Source organism: Agelaius tricolor, unplaced genomic scaffold, assembly GCF_023055355.1.
Source record: "Agelaius tricolor isolate 1412-34295 unplaced genomic scaffold, bAgeTri1.0.p SCAF_26, whole genome shotgun sequence".
NCBI classification, from domain to species: Eukaryota; Metazoa; Chordata; class Aves; order Passeriformes; family Icteridae; genus Agelaius; species Agelaius tricolor.
This window is the reverse complement of record NW_027269286.1, coordinates 4294975-4311952: the sequence shown is the minus strand read 5'-3', so window position 1 is coordinate 4311952 and position 16978 is coordinate 4294975. Positions and strand designations below refer to the sequence as shown.

The window sequence follows — 16978 nt, the reverse complement described above, 5'->3', positions numbered from 1 at the left end:
ATTGTACATGATATTTATGTCTTTGTTGCCTGGGAATCCTGTTGCTGCTCCACACCTCACTCCAAACACTTGCTAAAAGCATGCAATGGTTTTTGCAGCTGCCTTGCAGTTTAGGAAGGATCAAGTCACAGAGGTGTGGATCAGAGAGCTGTGGTTCCTGAGTGGCTGAGGCAGCCATGAGTAGTCGGGAGGTGGTCGTTCTGAGTGTGGGAGGTGTGAGGTTTGTAACCCGGGCTTCCACCTTGCAGCAGTTCCCTGAGTCCAGGCTGGCACGCATGGTGAGTGACGATGACCGGGAATTTAAACTGGTGAATGGAGAGTTTTTTGTGGACAGAGATGGAGCTTTGTTTAGTTACATCATGGACTTCTTGAGGACTCTCCAGGTGTCCTTACCAACTGATTTCTCAGACTATCAGAGGCTGCAGAGAGAAGCAGAATTCTATGGACTATACTCCCTGGCCAACCTCCTGAGCCAAGAACATTTGCTGAAGCCTAGGCTGGAGATCTTGGAAGTGCGTTTTTCTCTCCAAAAAATGCAGGCCTTTTTCCGGATCTTTGGTTCCTGCAGTACCACCATTGAAGCACTAGCTGAGCAGATCACTGTGTTTACAGGGCAGCAGTCAGGACAGGGCTGGGACAGCCCTTTTCCTTCCCAGAAACCACTTGTTCCACTTCCTTTGGAAAGACCCTCTCATCATGATATGGTTTTTCTGTGTGGGACTGAGTATTCTGCTGGTGACCAGTTTGTGGCCAGGTACTGTCCCTAGAGTGACTTCTCATTACAGACGTGTCTTTGTGACTTGCCGTTCATGAAGTGCACACTATGTGCTAGCAAAGCTCATTTTAAAGAAACTGAAAGAAAAGAAATATGTTTCCTTCTTTCTGTTCAATGTTATCTTTTTCTAGTTCTGAAACAGCCAGTTTAATTTGTTACACTGATTTGCCTGTTCTTCAGCTTCCTAAAGTACTGTTCTTGATGTTTGTTTATGAGTGCTCTTGGGTTTTTCTCTCTCTCTGCAATTTCCTCCTCACTCACTCTAGGATTTCACAGTATCGCCTTCCACAGAACATGAAAAACACAGTCAAATGAAGCAAAGGAAACAAAGTAAAGTAAATTACTGGGTGGAAGCCTAAAATCTCCACTAGCTTATGGTGCAAAAGGCTTTCATATGGAAAACAGGAAACAGAGAATGGCAAGAAGGGTTAAAAACTTCATTGAAACTGAGACAGCATTTTGGGGGCTGGAAAGCTTTTGTAGAACTTTTTATTAGGGGGAGGGAGAAAAGATAGATTATTAACTATATGCTTCACAGTGGATTTTCTTTGAATTCAGACCCAGGTTATGTTTTTATTAAGATAACTGTGTATCAGTAATTTTTGTGATAGCCGTATTGTATTCTAATGACTACTTAGGTTTTTTTAAACTATCTTTTGCTGGATGTCTCTATTGTATAGAGACATGTTCTTACTGTATAAGAAAATGTTAACCTAATTTGTCCTCTGTGGCTATTAGAACATCTGGAATTTTATGGAAATTTCATTGAAATATTTCCAAAAATATTCTATTTGAATATATGAACCAACACAGCAGTCTTTTGATTGTTTTTTAAAGAAAATAAAGTTTGTCTTTCTTCCAGCTTTCTCTGGCTAAACAATTAGAATAAAAACTACTTTGCATTTGTGAAGCAATATATATGTTTGTGTGCCAAACCTTAACTTTGTAACATATTACTAATTTTAATGGACTAGCAATTGGTTGAGTAGGTTATGGCAACTTAAGTAGTGGGGAAAATATTTCTGATTTTTTCATTTATTTCTTCAGAATTGGTAAAAATTTCCCTTTGCAGATCAATAGAAAAGCTGATCTTGAGTAATGAAATAAGTAAAATTTGATTATGTTGCCTTGCTGAATTTCTATCTCCTTAGTCTTTGTGGTGACATGGACTTTTTTGCCTTTCTTGTGCTTTCCATGAATGTTTGGTGTACTTGGCTGTGAACTGTGGAACAGTTTCACCTGTCAGTTTATACATTTTGTAATAGTATTTTTACCTGACTTCTGCTCCTCAAAATGTCTGGATAGATTCTTACACTGTACTTTATATCAAATAAAATCATTTGAGGCCATGTGAAAATGATTTTCATATTCGTTACCACACGACCTGCTGTACAAGGTAACTTTGCAATAAATGTCACTGTTTGTAGAGAGAGATCCTGTGTGTTGGAGAGTGATGCTCTTGGGGTGAATGTGACTCTGCTGTCCATTGTTTACTCTTACCTGAAAAACTTGCAGCATTTCAGAGCCTGCCGCTTACTTCTTCTCTGTTGAGACAAGATGGGGGTTGTCACAGATATTTCTTAAGAAAGTAAATTTTGTGGTGGAGGAGGGTGTGAAAGGGAAGTGCTTATTCCCCAGCACATAACTGGATGAACTGAGAATTACTCTTAATGAAGGAAAGAGTCCAGTCATCCTTAAAAGAAGAAAAAAATATCTGGAGCCTTGGTTGCTGTAAGCACGGTGCAGCTGGGCTGATCTGTGCTGTAAAGTAGTTAAAGTGTGTTGTAACTGCTTTTTCCTTTTTTTTTTTTTCCCCTCTGATTTTAGGTATGTTTCCATAAAGCCTGATAAGAGAAAGCTGATTAATGGTACTAACGTGCTGGGCCTGCTGCTTGACACTTTGCTCAAAGATGGATTTCGCCTCATAAGCACCAGGACAGTTCCCAGTGAAGAGAAGGCTGAATGCTACACTTTTGAAAGGATGAAGAGGGCAGCAGGCCTTGCCATCATGGTGAACCAAACCCCAGGGAGCTCTGGGGTAGCACAGGCAAGGAGAAGCCAAGTACAGAAAGAGAAATAAGGGCTTTTCCTTCCATCTTTTGAATATAGAAGAGGGATGTGTCAGCACTAGTGACCTTTTCTTTTTGTTGTTTTGGCATGTTTGAAACTGCCGCTATTGAGGGAAGTAACAAACACATTTTCTTTCAAGTATTTAGGGGGAAAAATTGCTTTCTTGCTTTTTACCACTCTACCCTCTTTAAGTAAAAGAAGCCCAGATTCAATACTGGGTTTGTGGACCAGATTTCAGAAATTCCAAGAGTTGTTTTTGTTTTTTCTCTGTGGCTAAAATTTACATGAAGACTCACAAAGCATCAGCCATTCCTTCCAGAAAACTGTTTTTATGTTCTGTACTAATCTGCTAGTAGATTTTAAAAACAGGGTAATACATGGAGATGATGCAACTTTCATCCCAACAGTTAGGAGAAGTGGCTGGGGGAGGAATGCAAACTCCATTAGTGCTGATTAGTGCTTCCACTCACTGACTCTCTTGCAGTTGGCTGAGGGCAGTGGGAGGGGAACATCCCGAGCTGTGCTGCTGTGTGGCTTTGTGAAAGCCATCACTGAAGTCTGTGAAATAACGTGTGACTGTCTCTTGTCCTCTCCTCCCACTCTGGTGGTATTAAGATGCTCTTTGGTTCTGAGAATTAAATTATAAAGATCTTTGTGAACAGAAGGTCAGTTAATTTTTAGTGCTTTCACCACAAAAAGGATGAAATGTGATGAACAGCCCTTCAGATGAAAGAGTTTGTACAGTTTCAAACAAAGTAGTGCAAAGGATTTTTTAGCACTTGTTAAGTACAACAGTGTTGGAAGGCTTAGCAGAAGTGGCTTTAAGAGCCTTGTTAGTCCTGTGCAAAGCTTTGTAAAGATGCCAAAATTAGCTCAGGTACTGAGAGAGGTAAGCTAGTGAAATGTTATAAATTAAGAATCTTTTGTCCTTCCCTCAAGGCAGAGAAAGAAGATAGCAATAACTTCAGGGATTCATTAGTTGCATCTCAGTTTTGTTGCTGGTAAAACACAGAATTCACAGAATGACTATGTTGTAAGAGACCTTAAAGATCATTGAGTCCAACCCATGCCCCTACACCTCAACTAAACCATGGCATTGAGTGTCACATCTAGTCTGTTTTTAAACACATCCAGGGATGGTGATTCCACCACCTCCCCAGGCAGACCATTCCAGAACGTTGAGTCTCCGTGAAAAACTTTTTCCTACTATCCAACCTATATTTCCTTTGATGCATCTTGAGACAGCACCATTTTCCCAAGGCTTAGAATAGCCCAGGAGAACCACTTTGGGCTTTCTTGGCTGACCAGTCAGATCTGGCTTTTCATTAGTTTTAAAATGTGAATGCATTACTTTATTTGCAGCACTTGATAATGGGGGTGGGACTCAGCCATCTGTTTCTTGCCTTAAGGAGTTTCAGTGAAATGGATCTTTCCAGACTGGAAAGAAGTGCCACTATTGGACACCTCTTTTCTTTGGCTACTGCTCTGGGGCATTTCTGCTTGACCCAAGTTCAGAAGCCCAGTGAGGTCTTCTTTGCTTGTTCTAGAGCTGTTTGAGTTGAGAATAATATGATTATGGGACTACATCTCCCAAGCTGCTTACAGGTTATGTAATGAATGTAAGAATGAATGCTTCCACTTCAAATGGGATTTTTTTGGTCAGTTATGTCAGTGTATTCATATTTGTCTTGAAGTAAGATATTTCTTACAGTGAGAACCATCATTCACAGAACAACCTCCCCACAGATGTGGTGGAGTCTCCCTTGTTAGAAATTTTGAAGAGGATGCTAAATGATTTCATGGAGGCTCTGTGTCACATGAAAGGCTACACCAGATGATCTTTTGAGTTCCCTTCCAGCCTGGTCTGTTCCATGATTCTGTGGAGCCCTTCTGTGAAGGTCTGTGCCAGAAAGCCTATCATGGTGGGCTTTGAGGTCAGACCACTGTTGGGTGACAGAGCAGACAGGCTGTGTGGGATGCCTGTCCCCACAAATTGCTGTGCTGCATACAACGCTCCATGTTTGGAAACAATGTTGATTATTGGGTGAGTTACTGGTTGTGGATATTGTAGGTGAAGAGACTAGCCAATGTGAAGCACGAGACAAAAAAAAAAAGCAAATTCTTACAAGGAAAGTTAAAAAATTAGACTTGAGGCTGTATTTAGACATTATGCCCCAGATGATCACCAATATGATGTAAGCTGAGACAAGTTTCAGAACACCTCACAGTAACAATTACACTGTTTCACCTACCACAAAAGTAGGGACTTTGTTTTCCATGCTGCAGCAGCCACTTTGAAAATTGAAGTTTGGATTCCAATTTTTTTTTAATAAAGTGAAAGAAAAGACAAATACTTCAATTTTTAAAGAGCCCCAAAAATTTTACCTATGCAATCATCCATGTTCCATGTCTTTGGGAAAATGAATGTTTGATACAACCATTTTGGTAACACTTTATGATGGGCTGAACACATGGGTTAATTTTTATTTAGCACAGCATCATTCTATGAATGCAATATTTGGCTCTGGAAAATATACCAGTGCAAGTTGCTGTCATTTAAAGAACCATATGTGCTTTACCCTTGGGTAACAGTGTGCTGTGGCTCTGTGCTTCTTTTGGAAGCAAAGCACATGACCATCAACAAGCTTATGCTCCCAGAGTTCTTCCAGCATTTATTCTTACTTAGCTCTGAACTGAGAAGTATCACCTTCTGTCATTTTGTGTTCCTGCAGAGAACGTGATTAGGCTCTTACACAATGCTTTCACTTTGTTGGGATTTTTTTGTTTGTTTTTTTTAACTGATAGTCCTTAAATAAGTTTGACAGCATGTGTGTGAACAACCTGATAGAAATCTGTTGAAAGCTTCTGACTGATACCAGTAGGATACCCATGACTTCAATGAAAGATTGATGGAATAAATTAATTGAATTTAAGCTGCTTCTTCAAGGAAAACTCCTTACTGGGTTTCCTTATACAGAAAAAGGAAACAGTGATGATAGAGCTACAGGTGTTGTGTAGTTTCAAGCTACAACTAAATAGCAGTAATTATGGAGGAACAGGTGAAATTATGTTTATTTGCAGACAAATTATTATAAAAATAGCACTGATTTACTAGGAGGATCTTCAGCTGGCCTCCACCTTGCGAGGTTATTTATGCTACTGTAAAGTGTTGTTGAGTCAGGATGGCAAATTTTCTGTGCCCTCTTTGAAGTGGTATGCAGTGTAACCTGCAGGCACCAAGGCAGGAATTTAGAAATAGTGGCCAATGTTTTTACTGCTCCTTCCCTTCTGAAGCCCCAAACAAGCAGGGATGCAGTAGAGAGCAGACTGTGTGGTGTGTGCTCAGCAGTTATTCTCACAGAAGGGAACAGCTGTACAAGTGAATTTGGCTGGTAGGAACTATTGAGTCTGAGTGATTTTAGAAGCTGCTTCTCAAAACCAGATTATGTGCTAAACTGAGTACTTCCACCCAAACCTTGGCAGGCAATTCAACTCTGGTATCTCACAACACAATCTTTGCTAGACTAGCAGTGCGCTGTAGGTGACTTGGTTGTGCTTTTACATGTGACAGCACCAGAAGCTCTGATTGCTCACATCTAGCTCTCTTTTTGATTAAATGGGAATGGGATTTTGAGTCATTTAGACCTTTATTTTCCAAGAAAAGTAATTTGTTATCCTTGACATAATCCACTTCTTTAAGTCATTGCCAACTTTCTCAAGAGAATTCCTTTTTTTCCTATGAAGGTGCAAAATTTGCTGATTTCAGTAAACTTCACTGCTGTGTTTGCCTTTTTATTCTTCCCTGGATTCAGCAGAAATTTGCAAACTGTTCCACTGCCTGTAAATGCTAGAAAGGAACTGTCACAGTGCTGGGGCAGGCAGCCCCCATGCTCACTCACAATGAGCTCTCTGTGGCTTTGTAACAGGCAAACAGACAGAGCCACAGAGCCATAGGGGAAAAAGAAACTGAATGGTGAGGCAGCACCATTATCCTGTCCCACTCATGGGGACTGCAGTTTACATGGTAGAAGGAGATCATCCAAAATGAGGTGATAGCTTGTGGGATTTGCAAAAGGCAGATGATTCAGAAAAACAATGCCTCAATTTGCTTTACACTTCCTCATCTTAATCACTTTTCCCTCCTTTAAAATTGGGTGTCATCCTGTGTTTCTATATTCAAGACTGTCAAGGGCTTTGTCAGTACAATCTTGTGATGCTGGTTGGATGTCCCAACAGGACAGAGGTACCACACACTTTTTCCATCCCCCTGTTCTTGCACCATGTAACTGTGTTGGCTTCCTTTTCTAGTAATGGGTAACATTTTTTGTGCTTTTAAGTAACTTTTTGTCTCCTTCTTCACACACTGAGAAGTCTCTCTTGTGTTGTACTTATCCCTTTCAGGGACATGTCATTTATTTATCACTTGAATTGTTCAGTATCCTGCTGATACCAGGAAGGACAGAGTCTGTTGTGAAATACTTTCTTGTTCCTTGGGTATTGATTTCAATGACACTTCATGAGGGTTTTTGTTTCTTTGGGAAGTGCAGTCACTGCATTCTTATAGGTTCTGCAGTCAGCACTCATGTGATTGTATAAATGATTAAGGTGTTTAAATAAAGCTCTATAAATAGATATAATAGACTAAGATACTATTAGGTAGGATCTTAGATACAAAGACTGATCTCTCTGTGCTGGCCATAGTACTGGGAAGTTTTCCCCTTTGCTAAATAATTCCAAACCATTTTCCACTTACCTTCAAAACTGAATTTCATGGAAGTAGTAGAAGATCCTCCCTACAATGCTGTATATGAGGAATTAATAGCCATAGGGCAAAACAATGATGCTGCAGTAACTGCATCATGCCCAATGATAGAAACTTCTGTCAACTTTGGAGAAACTTTTCTGCCCAGTGAACTCTTCCCAGTTTCTACCTATTTTGGTTGGTTTCCAGCTTTCCAGTGCTCATAAATAACTCCCTTAATCTGACCTGAGCAAGTCTGATGTGCTTTTGTCAGTCTCTTGAGTTGGTAAGTCTCAGGTACATCCAACATAACCTGGGTGATATTTTGTTTTGACCCACAGCTGAATTCAGTACCAGAAAGCCACCAGGGCGGATCAAAAGTTCTGTTTGAGTTCACCACAAAGAGTTCATAACTTTGAATAATTTCTTATTTTTAAAATTTGTTCCTAGATTGCTGAAAAGTGTTACTAAATATTCATTGAGAAACAAGCTGGGAATTATCCAAGAAGAGGAGGGAGGCTCAGTGCTTCTTACTCCTCCTCTCTGATTTGTGCTGAACCATTGCCAGGCTTTAACTTTACAAGGTTTATTTTTATCGATTTTCAACAATAAACAGTGGGAGTATCTTCAATAAAAGATTTACAGTGCAGTGAAGAAATACAACTCCCTACCACATAGTATATTGATCTATTCCCAAATGCTACTGAAACAGCCTATAAAACCCCAAATGAAGTCCAATGATGGAGAACTTCCTCTCTCTAGTGACAGATGCATATGACTGTTATGTCTTCAGAAGACAATAAAAGGGAAGGGAGTGACTCTGCTTCTTTGACCATATCTTCAACAGCCCAGTTAAATCTGTCAGCTCAATGTAATCCACATAAATAACGAATTTGGGAACCAAGGGAACTTCTAGTGTGTCTGAAGATTCCCATTCTTTGAAGCTGCCTCTCCTGCTGCAGTCAGACCATAATTAGTCACAGGAGGCCTTGTTGTAACTAGTACATGGATGGACCAACGATTTGAATAGTCTGGTTCTGGCAGAAGATATGCCTGGAGTCCTGAATATTCTCAAATGGGTGGGTGAGAAGTAAATCACTAGTCATCATATAAAATTCAAATAAATCTGACTTCTATAAAAAAGGTCAGTTTTTAGACCATCATGTAGTTTCTGCTGAAATAACCTCCTGAAGTGTGATCTGATGTGTAAATTTTTCCAAGAATCCTTCCTCCATTTCTACTCTGTTTTCAATCTAATGGAATGGTTCAATAATTGGTGTCTTTTTTCTGGTCAGAAGGATGATGATTATAGCCCTAAAGGTTGGAAACTAATGTGTACAAGTCTGCTGTAGAAAATTAATTTTGGGCCTTGCTTTCTAAGCAAGTTACTGTTACAGCAGTCAGCTGAGTGCTTGCTGAAACTGTGAAGAATTAAACATTGCAACATTGTTCCATCCTGATTCTCCATTGGAAAAAAAAAAGGCAATAGATTGGAAACATCAAGTCTGGGGTTTTACTGGTATTTGGAGTCAGGAACTGAGTTTTCTTTGAATTTCAAAGGCAGTTTGTAGCTTTTATTGAGGGCCTTCTGAAAAGGCTGGTTTATGGTTTTTGTTTTTGTTCCCCAGTGATATCTAAACTGAGTAATAAAATAATTGCTGACATACCGGTTTATTTACAATGTTGTATTCAACAATAAACAGAATGCATGCTGATCCTTCCATCCTTTAATCTTTGTGGTTTTACTATGTCTTCAGCTTGCTCCTCAGCTGGGTCCTGGTAGAACAGAGGAAGGGGCTACGTGGTAAGGGGCAGGCAGAGATCCACAGAAGGAGGCAAACTCACTTCCTTCCCCTTACAGAGAGGAACTAAAGGAATAAAATTAGGCTGGAAAGAGTCATGGCCTTTGTGGAACCAAAGAGACACAACTTACTCTATTGAGGGGAGGACAGAGCTGCCAGAAATGTCAATGCCACAGGACAAGGAAAAGCAGATCTCACAGTGGTGAACAAATAGGTGGGTAATACCTGCTATACAAACCTGGAAATGGCACAGAATAACATGGAGAGGAGACTTAAACGTTCATGAAACTATAGGGATGTTTTATTTTTTTCAATGTGTTAGGTTAATGCATCTAGAGAATATCTTCCAGTAATAATTCACATACCTGAAGAAGAAAATTTCTCTTTAGGAAGTAATTTCTGCATATGTGCTGTGAAGTGAAACATTGCAGGATCCAGACATCAGATGGATTAGTCATGTTGATACCTCACACCTGGAAAGAGAAGCTAAGCTTTTGGAGATCAAATAGATAAACTTCAAAGATCAGACTAACATCACTGTTTTGGTAGTTCTGGGGTGATAAGCCTACTGAATGCTTCCTGGATATGTCTTGTTGGTGGCCTTTGTTTCAATGCCAGTTGCACTATGGTGAGCACTAACCCTGTCAGTAAGTTCCTAGTTTTCCATAAACTGGAAAGGTATTTCCTGGAACAGACTGGTTTACCTTTTCTCCATTTGCAAATCTATCCTTAAGCCATATGATATTCAATTGCTACCTACAGTTGTTCAAAACATTATCTTCTGAAGATGGCTCAGTAAACCATGGATTTCCAGAACACATTAATAGCTTAAATATGGACATGTCAAGAATGTAAGGGAAACATTGTATCTCTGTGGTCCCTGATGTAACAGAAGCTTCTTCCACCATTGGTTAGGCTAAAACTGCTTTCTGCTCCTATTTTATAAGATTTGACAATTGAAGTGTGATAGTACAATCTAGACTTCACTGTCCATATACAGTCTCCAAATCTCCACAAATACATGTTTGTGGAAAACTATAATCTTTTTGTCTTTTTGCAAGATTCTTTTTTTGGAGACTCCCTGCTGAAAAAGGCAGTTCCAGGCAGGCACAGGAACACTTGAACAACTCCTCTTTTGGCTATAGTTTGCCCTCATAAGCTGTGCTATAAGAGTGTCTTGTGCTAAGCTATTGAAAGTCTGACCCCTGGTATCACAGAATAGTTTGGGTTGGAAGGAACCTTAAAGATTATCTGGTTCCAACCCCTCTGCCATGGGCAGGGACACCTTCCACTACACCAGGTTGCTTCAAGCCCCATTCAACCTCTTGAACAATTCTAGGAATGGGGCCTCCACAGCTTCTCTGGGCAACCTGTGCCAGTGCCTCACCACCCCCTGACCCATGATCCATGCTCTCAGTGAGCTTCTGAGGTAGGATCTGAGATTGAATAGAAAAGCTGAATGTTATACAATACACAAATCTCTGTGACAGTTGGTAGGCTTTAACATATTATAAAACCATTTCAGTGCTTGAAAGGAAGAGGTACAACTTTAAAAACATTCCAAATGTTCTGGTGCAAACAGTCAGATACTGCCATATGGATGAAATAAGCAGATGAACTGCAACACACAAGGAAGTTGTCTTTTTTTTGTTTTTTCTCTTTAAGTCTTGTGCTGCTTTGTTGGAGGGCATGCAGGCCTGCAGGGTTGGAAAGCCTATGGTCTTGTGATGCCTGTAGCTGGCAACTTGTCTTGGGGATCTAAGAGTGTGTACAACCCTGTCTATACAAAGAGAATGCAAAGCATTGAATAAGTCATTGTGCTTCAGAAAACCCATAAAGAAATACTTCTTCTCAAGATGTCTGTCTCTGGAAATGTTACCGCTGCCATAAAGGCTCTCTACTGCACCATATCTAAATTCCTTTCTAGATGTCTGTGGCAATACTTACCATTTCAAATTAGCATTTGCAATACTAACTAATAATAGTCTAGAGACCCTCATTTTCAAAAGGTAATTATTTCTGCAGCAGAGATAAAACGTCAGCACCTTTTTGCTATAAGTGTCAATATTTGCTGTCACTGGAGGCAGTTTTCACAGAATCACTTAGCTTGGGAAAGACCTCTGAGATCAAATACAATCTATGACCAACTGAACACCACCTTGCAACTGGACCATGGCACCAAGTGCCACATCCAATCTTTTCTTAAACACCTCCAGGGATGGTGACTGCACCACTGCCCTGAGCAGCCCATTCCAATATCTAACCACCCTTTCTGAGAAGAAATTCCTCCTAATGTCCAATCTAAATCTCCCCTGGTACAGTTTGAGGCCATTTCCTCTCACCCTGTTGCTTGTTACCTGGAAGAACAAACAAGTTCTCTGCAATTACCTAAAATGATGTTGCAGCAAGGTGTCAGCCAGTCACCCAGGGTGTCAGTCTTTTTTCCCAGATAACAAGTGACAAGATGAGAGGAAATGGCCTCAAGTTGTGATAGTGTAGGTTTAGATTGGATAGCAGGAAAACTTACTTCACTGAAAGGGCAGTTAGGCATTGGAACAGGTTGCCCAGGGAGGTGGTGAAATCACCATCCCTTGGAAAGCTCAAAAGGCATGTGGGTGTGGCACTTGGGGATATGGTTTAGTGGCAAGCATGGTGGTGCTGGGTTAATGGTTGGACTAGAGATCTTGGAGGTCTTTTCCAACCTTAACACTTCTGAATCTGTGAGATGCTAAAAAACACAGGAAGTTCCCATCTCTATAAGCTGCCCTAGTGCGAGCCACACCTACATCTACTGGTGTAGGATGTCCAGCTAAACAGAACTGTACAGAACATTTCAGTCTTCTGGTTCTGACTAAACACAGGAGTGTTTTATATGGAACTAGTCCTACAGGATGCTGGAAGCTTATAAAAATGATCTCTGACTACCAGCAGAGTAGAGAATGTTTGAATCAATACTGAAGGCCAGACACCCATTGAAGTTTGAGGGGTGATTCTGAGCCTGATTTCTCTGATGAAGCTCAAGTATTCAAAAGTGATTCAACCTTGCTATAATTTTGGTGCTACATTGCTACTGATAATTTCTCTAGAATTATGGCCAAGGAATCAAAGTACTGTAGACCACTGTATCATGAAAATTCCAGCTCTGTATGATTGGACTGCCTGGTGTTCCCAGGTCTGAACTGTGCTTCAGAAGAATTTATGTAGGATAACATCAGGATCTGTTTTGCAAATGTTCTGTTCCTTGTCTCCATCTAATCAAGGTCTAGCCATGTTAGGAGACTTGCTGACAGCCTAGGACAAGGAGTTAGAAAAGCAAAAGAGCTCTGGTCTTTCTCAAGTGTTTCTGCTCAGGCAAACTAGAACCAGAGGCCAGGTGCCTGTATCACTTGTGACATCTTGAGGCAAGATGTTTCACTTGCTCAGCCTCCTTAGAAGATACATGTGATGCTCATCAACTCAAGTAAAGTGTATCTTATGTAGACAGTCTTTAATGACACCACAACATTACACAGCAAATGTCTGAATGCTAGGGAGGTCATGCTCATTCATGGGGTATGTGCAGACATGGAATTCTTCCTAGGCTGAAGCAATTTCTCCAACCAAAGCGGAAAAAACCCAAACCCAACAAACCAGAGATGTTACAGTTTCTTAACTAAACCACATCTTAACAGTTATTGAAGTGTTAATATAAACAAGTAAGAAAGTAAAGTAAGAAAAAATTAATGAAGATTAGTGAAAAATAAAATTACTACTATCATTGGCTAATGAAAAGCTTTCTGTAGCCACTGGCAGTCTGAAGAATGAGGGGCTGGTTTAACACTACTCTTGCACAAAGAAATGCAGTTATTGCTTTTACAGGTGCTGCTGAAAAATGTTCTGCTCTCTTGGTATTCATGGGTACTGATGGCTGCCTGCAGCACCCCTGTATCAATGCACAACACACACACAGAAAAGAACTACAAGTATTCTTAAAGGTGTTAGAATTCAGGAGGATATTTTTTAGTTTTGTCTATGTAATATCCAGAGCCAGATGAAAGAAGGTGTCACAGGTAAAGAAGTTGAATATAAATCATTTGGTTTTATATAAAGGGTGACAGAGAAATTCCTATCTCAAGGATGTGCCTTATGGGAATTCACAGTAGTTTCCCCAGGCCTAGATGTCTCAAAAGAAGAGCCTATTGAAAGCCTGAGAAACTCAAATCATAAATCACTAGGACCAGGTGCTGTTTTTAAAAGAATCCTGCAGTACACATGGAAAAAACGAGAGATAAAATTAGGATTCTGTCAGCTACGATTGAAAATGTCCACTGCTCTGGACAATTGCTCACAGCTAAAGAGAAAAAAACCCTGCAATTTTAGAGGAAACTGAGATACATTCATAGCAAAAGGTAGTGCTTTTCTCAGACTACTTAACTTATGCCTGAAAAAGCATAAAATAATGGAATCACAATGTAACAGCTCTGTAAGTTATCTGTATGTTCTAAGAGACTAGAATTACTTAAATAAACTAAAAATGAAAGGTACTCCAAGAGCAATGAGGAAGTCCTGAGGTTCAATCCTAATTTGGGAATGGAGTAACCACTCCTCAGAAGAGGAAGAATAGTTTAATTTTTCTGAACAGGGTAAGTTATTTGAATCTTCTTCAACCTAGAACAGGCTCTTACCTATGCTGCTAATTTATCAGGGGGAATGTAAACTCTCCTGTAAAGGAAACCCAAACTAAAACAAAAAACCTCTGAAACCCAAAGACTCAAAAAGCTGCTTCAAACACAGAAAGAAAGCAGTTTGAGGGTAGATTGCAGGACGGAAGGTGAGTCCCCTTGCTGGTTGCTGAACAGCCATGAAGTTCTTTAATGCTGCTCCCTGCTTTCCATCTTCAGATTTAGAGAATGCAGGAGAATAAAGCAGTTTAATGCCACCTTTACCGCTGCTCTCTTCAGCAATAAAATCCAGAATTTAGCATAATAGAAGACTGTGATGCGATTCACAAATACTTCATTATCTCAATGTTCATCTACTGGAAACATAAGGTATTCCTTTAGTGTGCTTTAATGGGTACTTACATTTATTATTATCTATAAAGTACGTACATTATATTTACTGTACATACTAATACATATTTAATGTATTAGTACATTATTATTATTTATAAAGTATGCTGACTTTACCATTACTTCAGGAAACATCTTAGGAAAAGAATATGGAACATGCAAGGAACTGCACAGTTAGTCCAATAAAAGCAAATTCCACTACCCTTTGAAATCCAACCTGCAGCTTGCTTTCATCTGCTAACAGCAATAGTTACCACTGCCAACAACCTTTGAACAAAATAGTTTTGTGACTTTTTTGCACATATCCTTGATTTAACAGGAAAGATGGGGAACATCTGTGGGCAACTTCCACTGGGTATTTTTTCAGAAGCAGGAGATATGAACTTGACTCTCCTCAGGCTTCTGAAACCCAGGTTTTCTGTTCTGTGGAAGAGTCCCCTTGCCTTGAGATTGTTTCAGCTAGTTTCTTAAAAGACACTTCAGAGGGATTTCAGCAAGTTGTGACAATTTTAAACCAGTTCTTTGTTCTGTCCCCATTCTTTCCCATTCCCCTGTTTCAATCAGAGCACGTAGCCTTACCCTCTTGTTTCTGCCAGCTGCTCCAAGATATCTGGATCACTGATATTTTTAACGTGTTCCAAGAGTGAGAAAAAGTCCTCCAGCACTCTGGCTTTCTTAGCATCATGCTAGTCTTCTGTGCTGTAGTAGAAAGCTAATTGTCACATCAGTTTCTCTAGCACTGTTGCAGTTATGGATTTTCAGCCAAAAATCCAATTCCTTAAATGAAGATGAGCCATTATAACATTGACCATACCTGGCACAGAGAGAACTTCTGTATTGTTTATCTTAGAGCAGAAAATTCTGTATCTCTGTGACAGAGTTCTTTCTAGAATCCTTGTGTCACCCAGTACTATATTTCATAGAGTACCTACAGCATTCCATCACTACAGGGATATACAGTGACCATTACAAGGCAGATTTTAGGTTCTCTTTACAAACTCTTCGGGAAAAAAAAAAAAGCCAAAATGCCAAAAATGCCTAATAAGTGTCCTGCAGTTGTCAGCATGAAACATTAATTTCATTTTGAGTAAGAATTTCTTCAGTTTCTCAATATATGAGAAAACACAAACTGGAAGTATGCTGCTAGTTGCATTGGTAGCAACTTAAAACACATACAAAAATATCTTAAAGCAAAGCAAATGTGATTAAAAAGCACCCAACACTCTTGGTAAAACTGTACCTTGTTAAATAGAAGCTCTCATAGATTTTCCTGCAAGAGAGTCTCAGTCATTAAATAAGGCTGTACCTGGTTAGTCCACTGCCAGCTTACAAACTTCTGTGTTTTAAACCCCTGCATTCTTGACAGAACTTGATTTAAATACTTTGCCTTAGTCAGGCTGTGAATGTGATATTAAAGCATGCTAGTCTTAAGTTTTATCACAAGGACAAAGTACTGTTCTACATTTTACTACAGCAAAAAAATTTCTATAAAGGCATTAAGAAACTGTGTGCAGGCACTCTATTTAACTGAGCTTTACATTTCTTATGTATGAGATAAAACTTGATTCAAAGGCAGTTTTAACTAGCACACACATTTTTCTTCTCCCTTCACTTTCTCAATTTGTGATATGGAATTGAAAAAATTGCTTGCTGAGTGCAATGAACAGCTGAATTCAAGCACAATTCCTTTCTAGAACCTCCACAGCAATACAACCAACAGGGGGCTGTCTGGCTACACGATGTTATCAAATCTGCAGTGAAATCCTTTTCCTGACTGTACAACCTACCATTCATGCACATTTCCTAAAATTGGTTGAAGAACAAGTAATTTAACACATTTCATACCTCCAAAACATTTGAGTTCTTGTGCATCTTTGTCTCATACTACTGGAAATTTCATATTTTTGATCTGGAAGTTCCATTATAGATAGATAATATAGCTTTAATGTATTTATTGATGTGTCTGCAACAAGATATTGCTTGTTGGAAAAGGGGGAGACTCTCACGTTGTTTTGATAATAGGAAAAGCATATCACAGCTGCTTCCAGATGCTAAGAAGCTATATCTATATGAGCATTTTTTGTGCTGGCTTCGTATGTTGATACTAATCTTCTGTACAAGAAAAGAGAGAGACCAAAATGTTTTTAGACCCTTTGATATTGATTTAAAGAGCAGATAGGCAAAGTCTGTATGTAGTAGTGTCAAGAAAGGAAGAACTAGGCCCTGAATATTCCTTACACTGATTTAAGCAATGTAAATGGACTTCAATACCGGATTGCCAGTCTCAGGAGTGAAGGGTGTTTTCCTCAGTGCTGGCACTGTTGCTTACAGCAAGCACATTCAGCTGGCTGAGCTTACCAAAAACTAACCTAAAGTCATATAGTGAAACCACCAAAGACATAAGAGAGCCAGGGTAATAGCAAGGAAACAAGAAAACTCATTCCCAAACTTGTCTGGCTCAAGAATCACGAGGCTGTAGAACCACAGTCTTATATTATTGTTGACTATTCTAGCTGGTCAAATAATATAACCCCTGAAG

The 16978-nt window shown here is 39.6% G+C and overlaps 1 protein-coding gene across 1 annotated transcript; it reads left to right on the top strand.

Moving 5' to 3' along the window:
- Positions 1-100: 100 nt before the first annotated feature.
- KCNRG (potassium channel regulator) lies at positions 101-9307 on the top strand. Its single transcript, XM_071448532.1, has 2 exons — positions 101-754; positions 2603-9307. The coding sequence occupies exons 1-2, from the start codon at positions 177-179 to the stop codon at positions 2853-2855; spliced, it is 831 nt and encodes a 276-aa protein (XP_071304633.1). The 5' UTR covers positions 101-176; the 3' UTR covers positions 2856-9307.
- Positions 9308-16978: the final 7671 nt, after the last annotated feature.

Coding starts and splice junctions, on each gene's coding strand:
- KCNRG (XM_071448532.1), top strand. CDS start 177: ATGAGTAGTCGGGAGGTGGTCGTTCTGAGTGTGGGAGGTGTGAGGTTT. Junction 755..2,602: donor GGTGACCAGTTTGTGGCCAG/GTACTGTCCCTA, acceptor CTCTGATTTTAG/GTATGTTTCCATAAAGCCTG.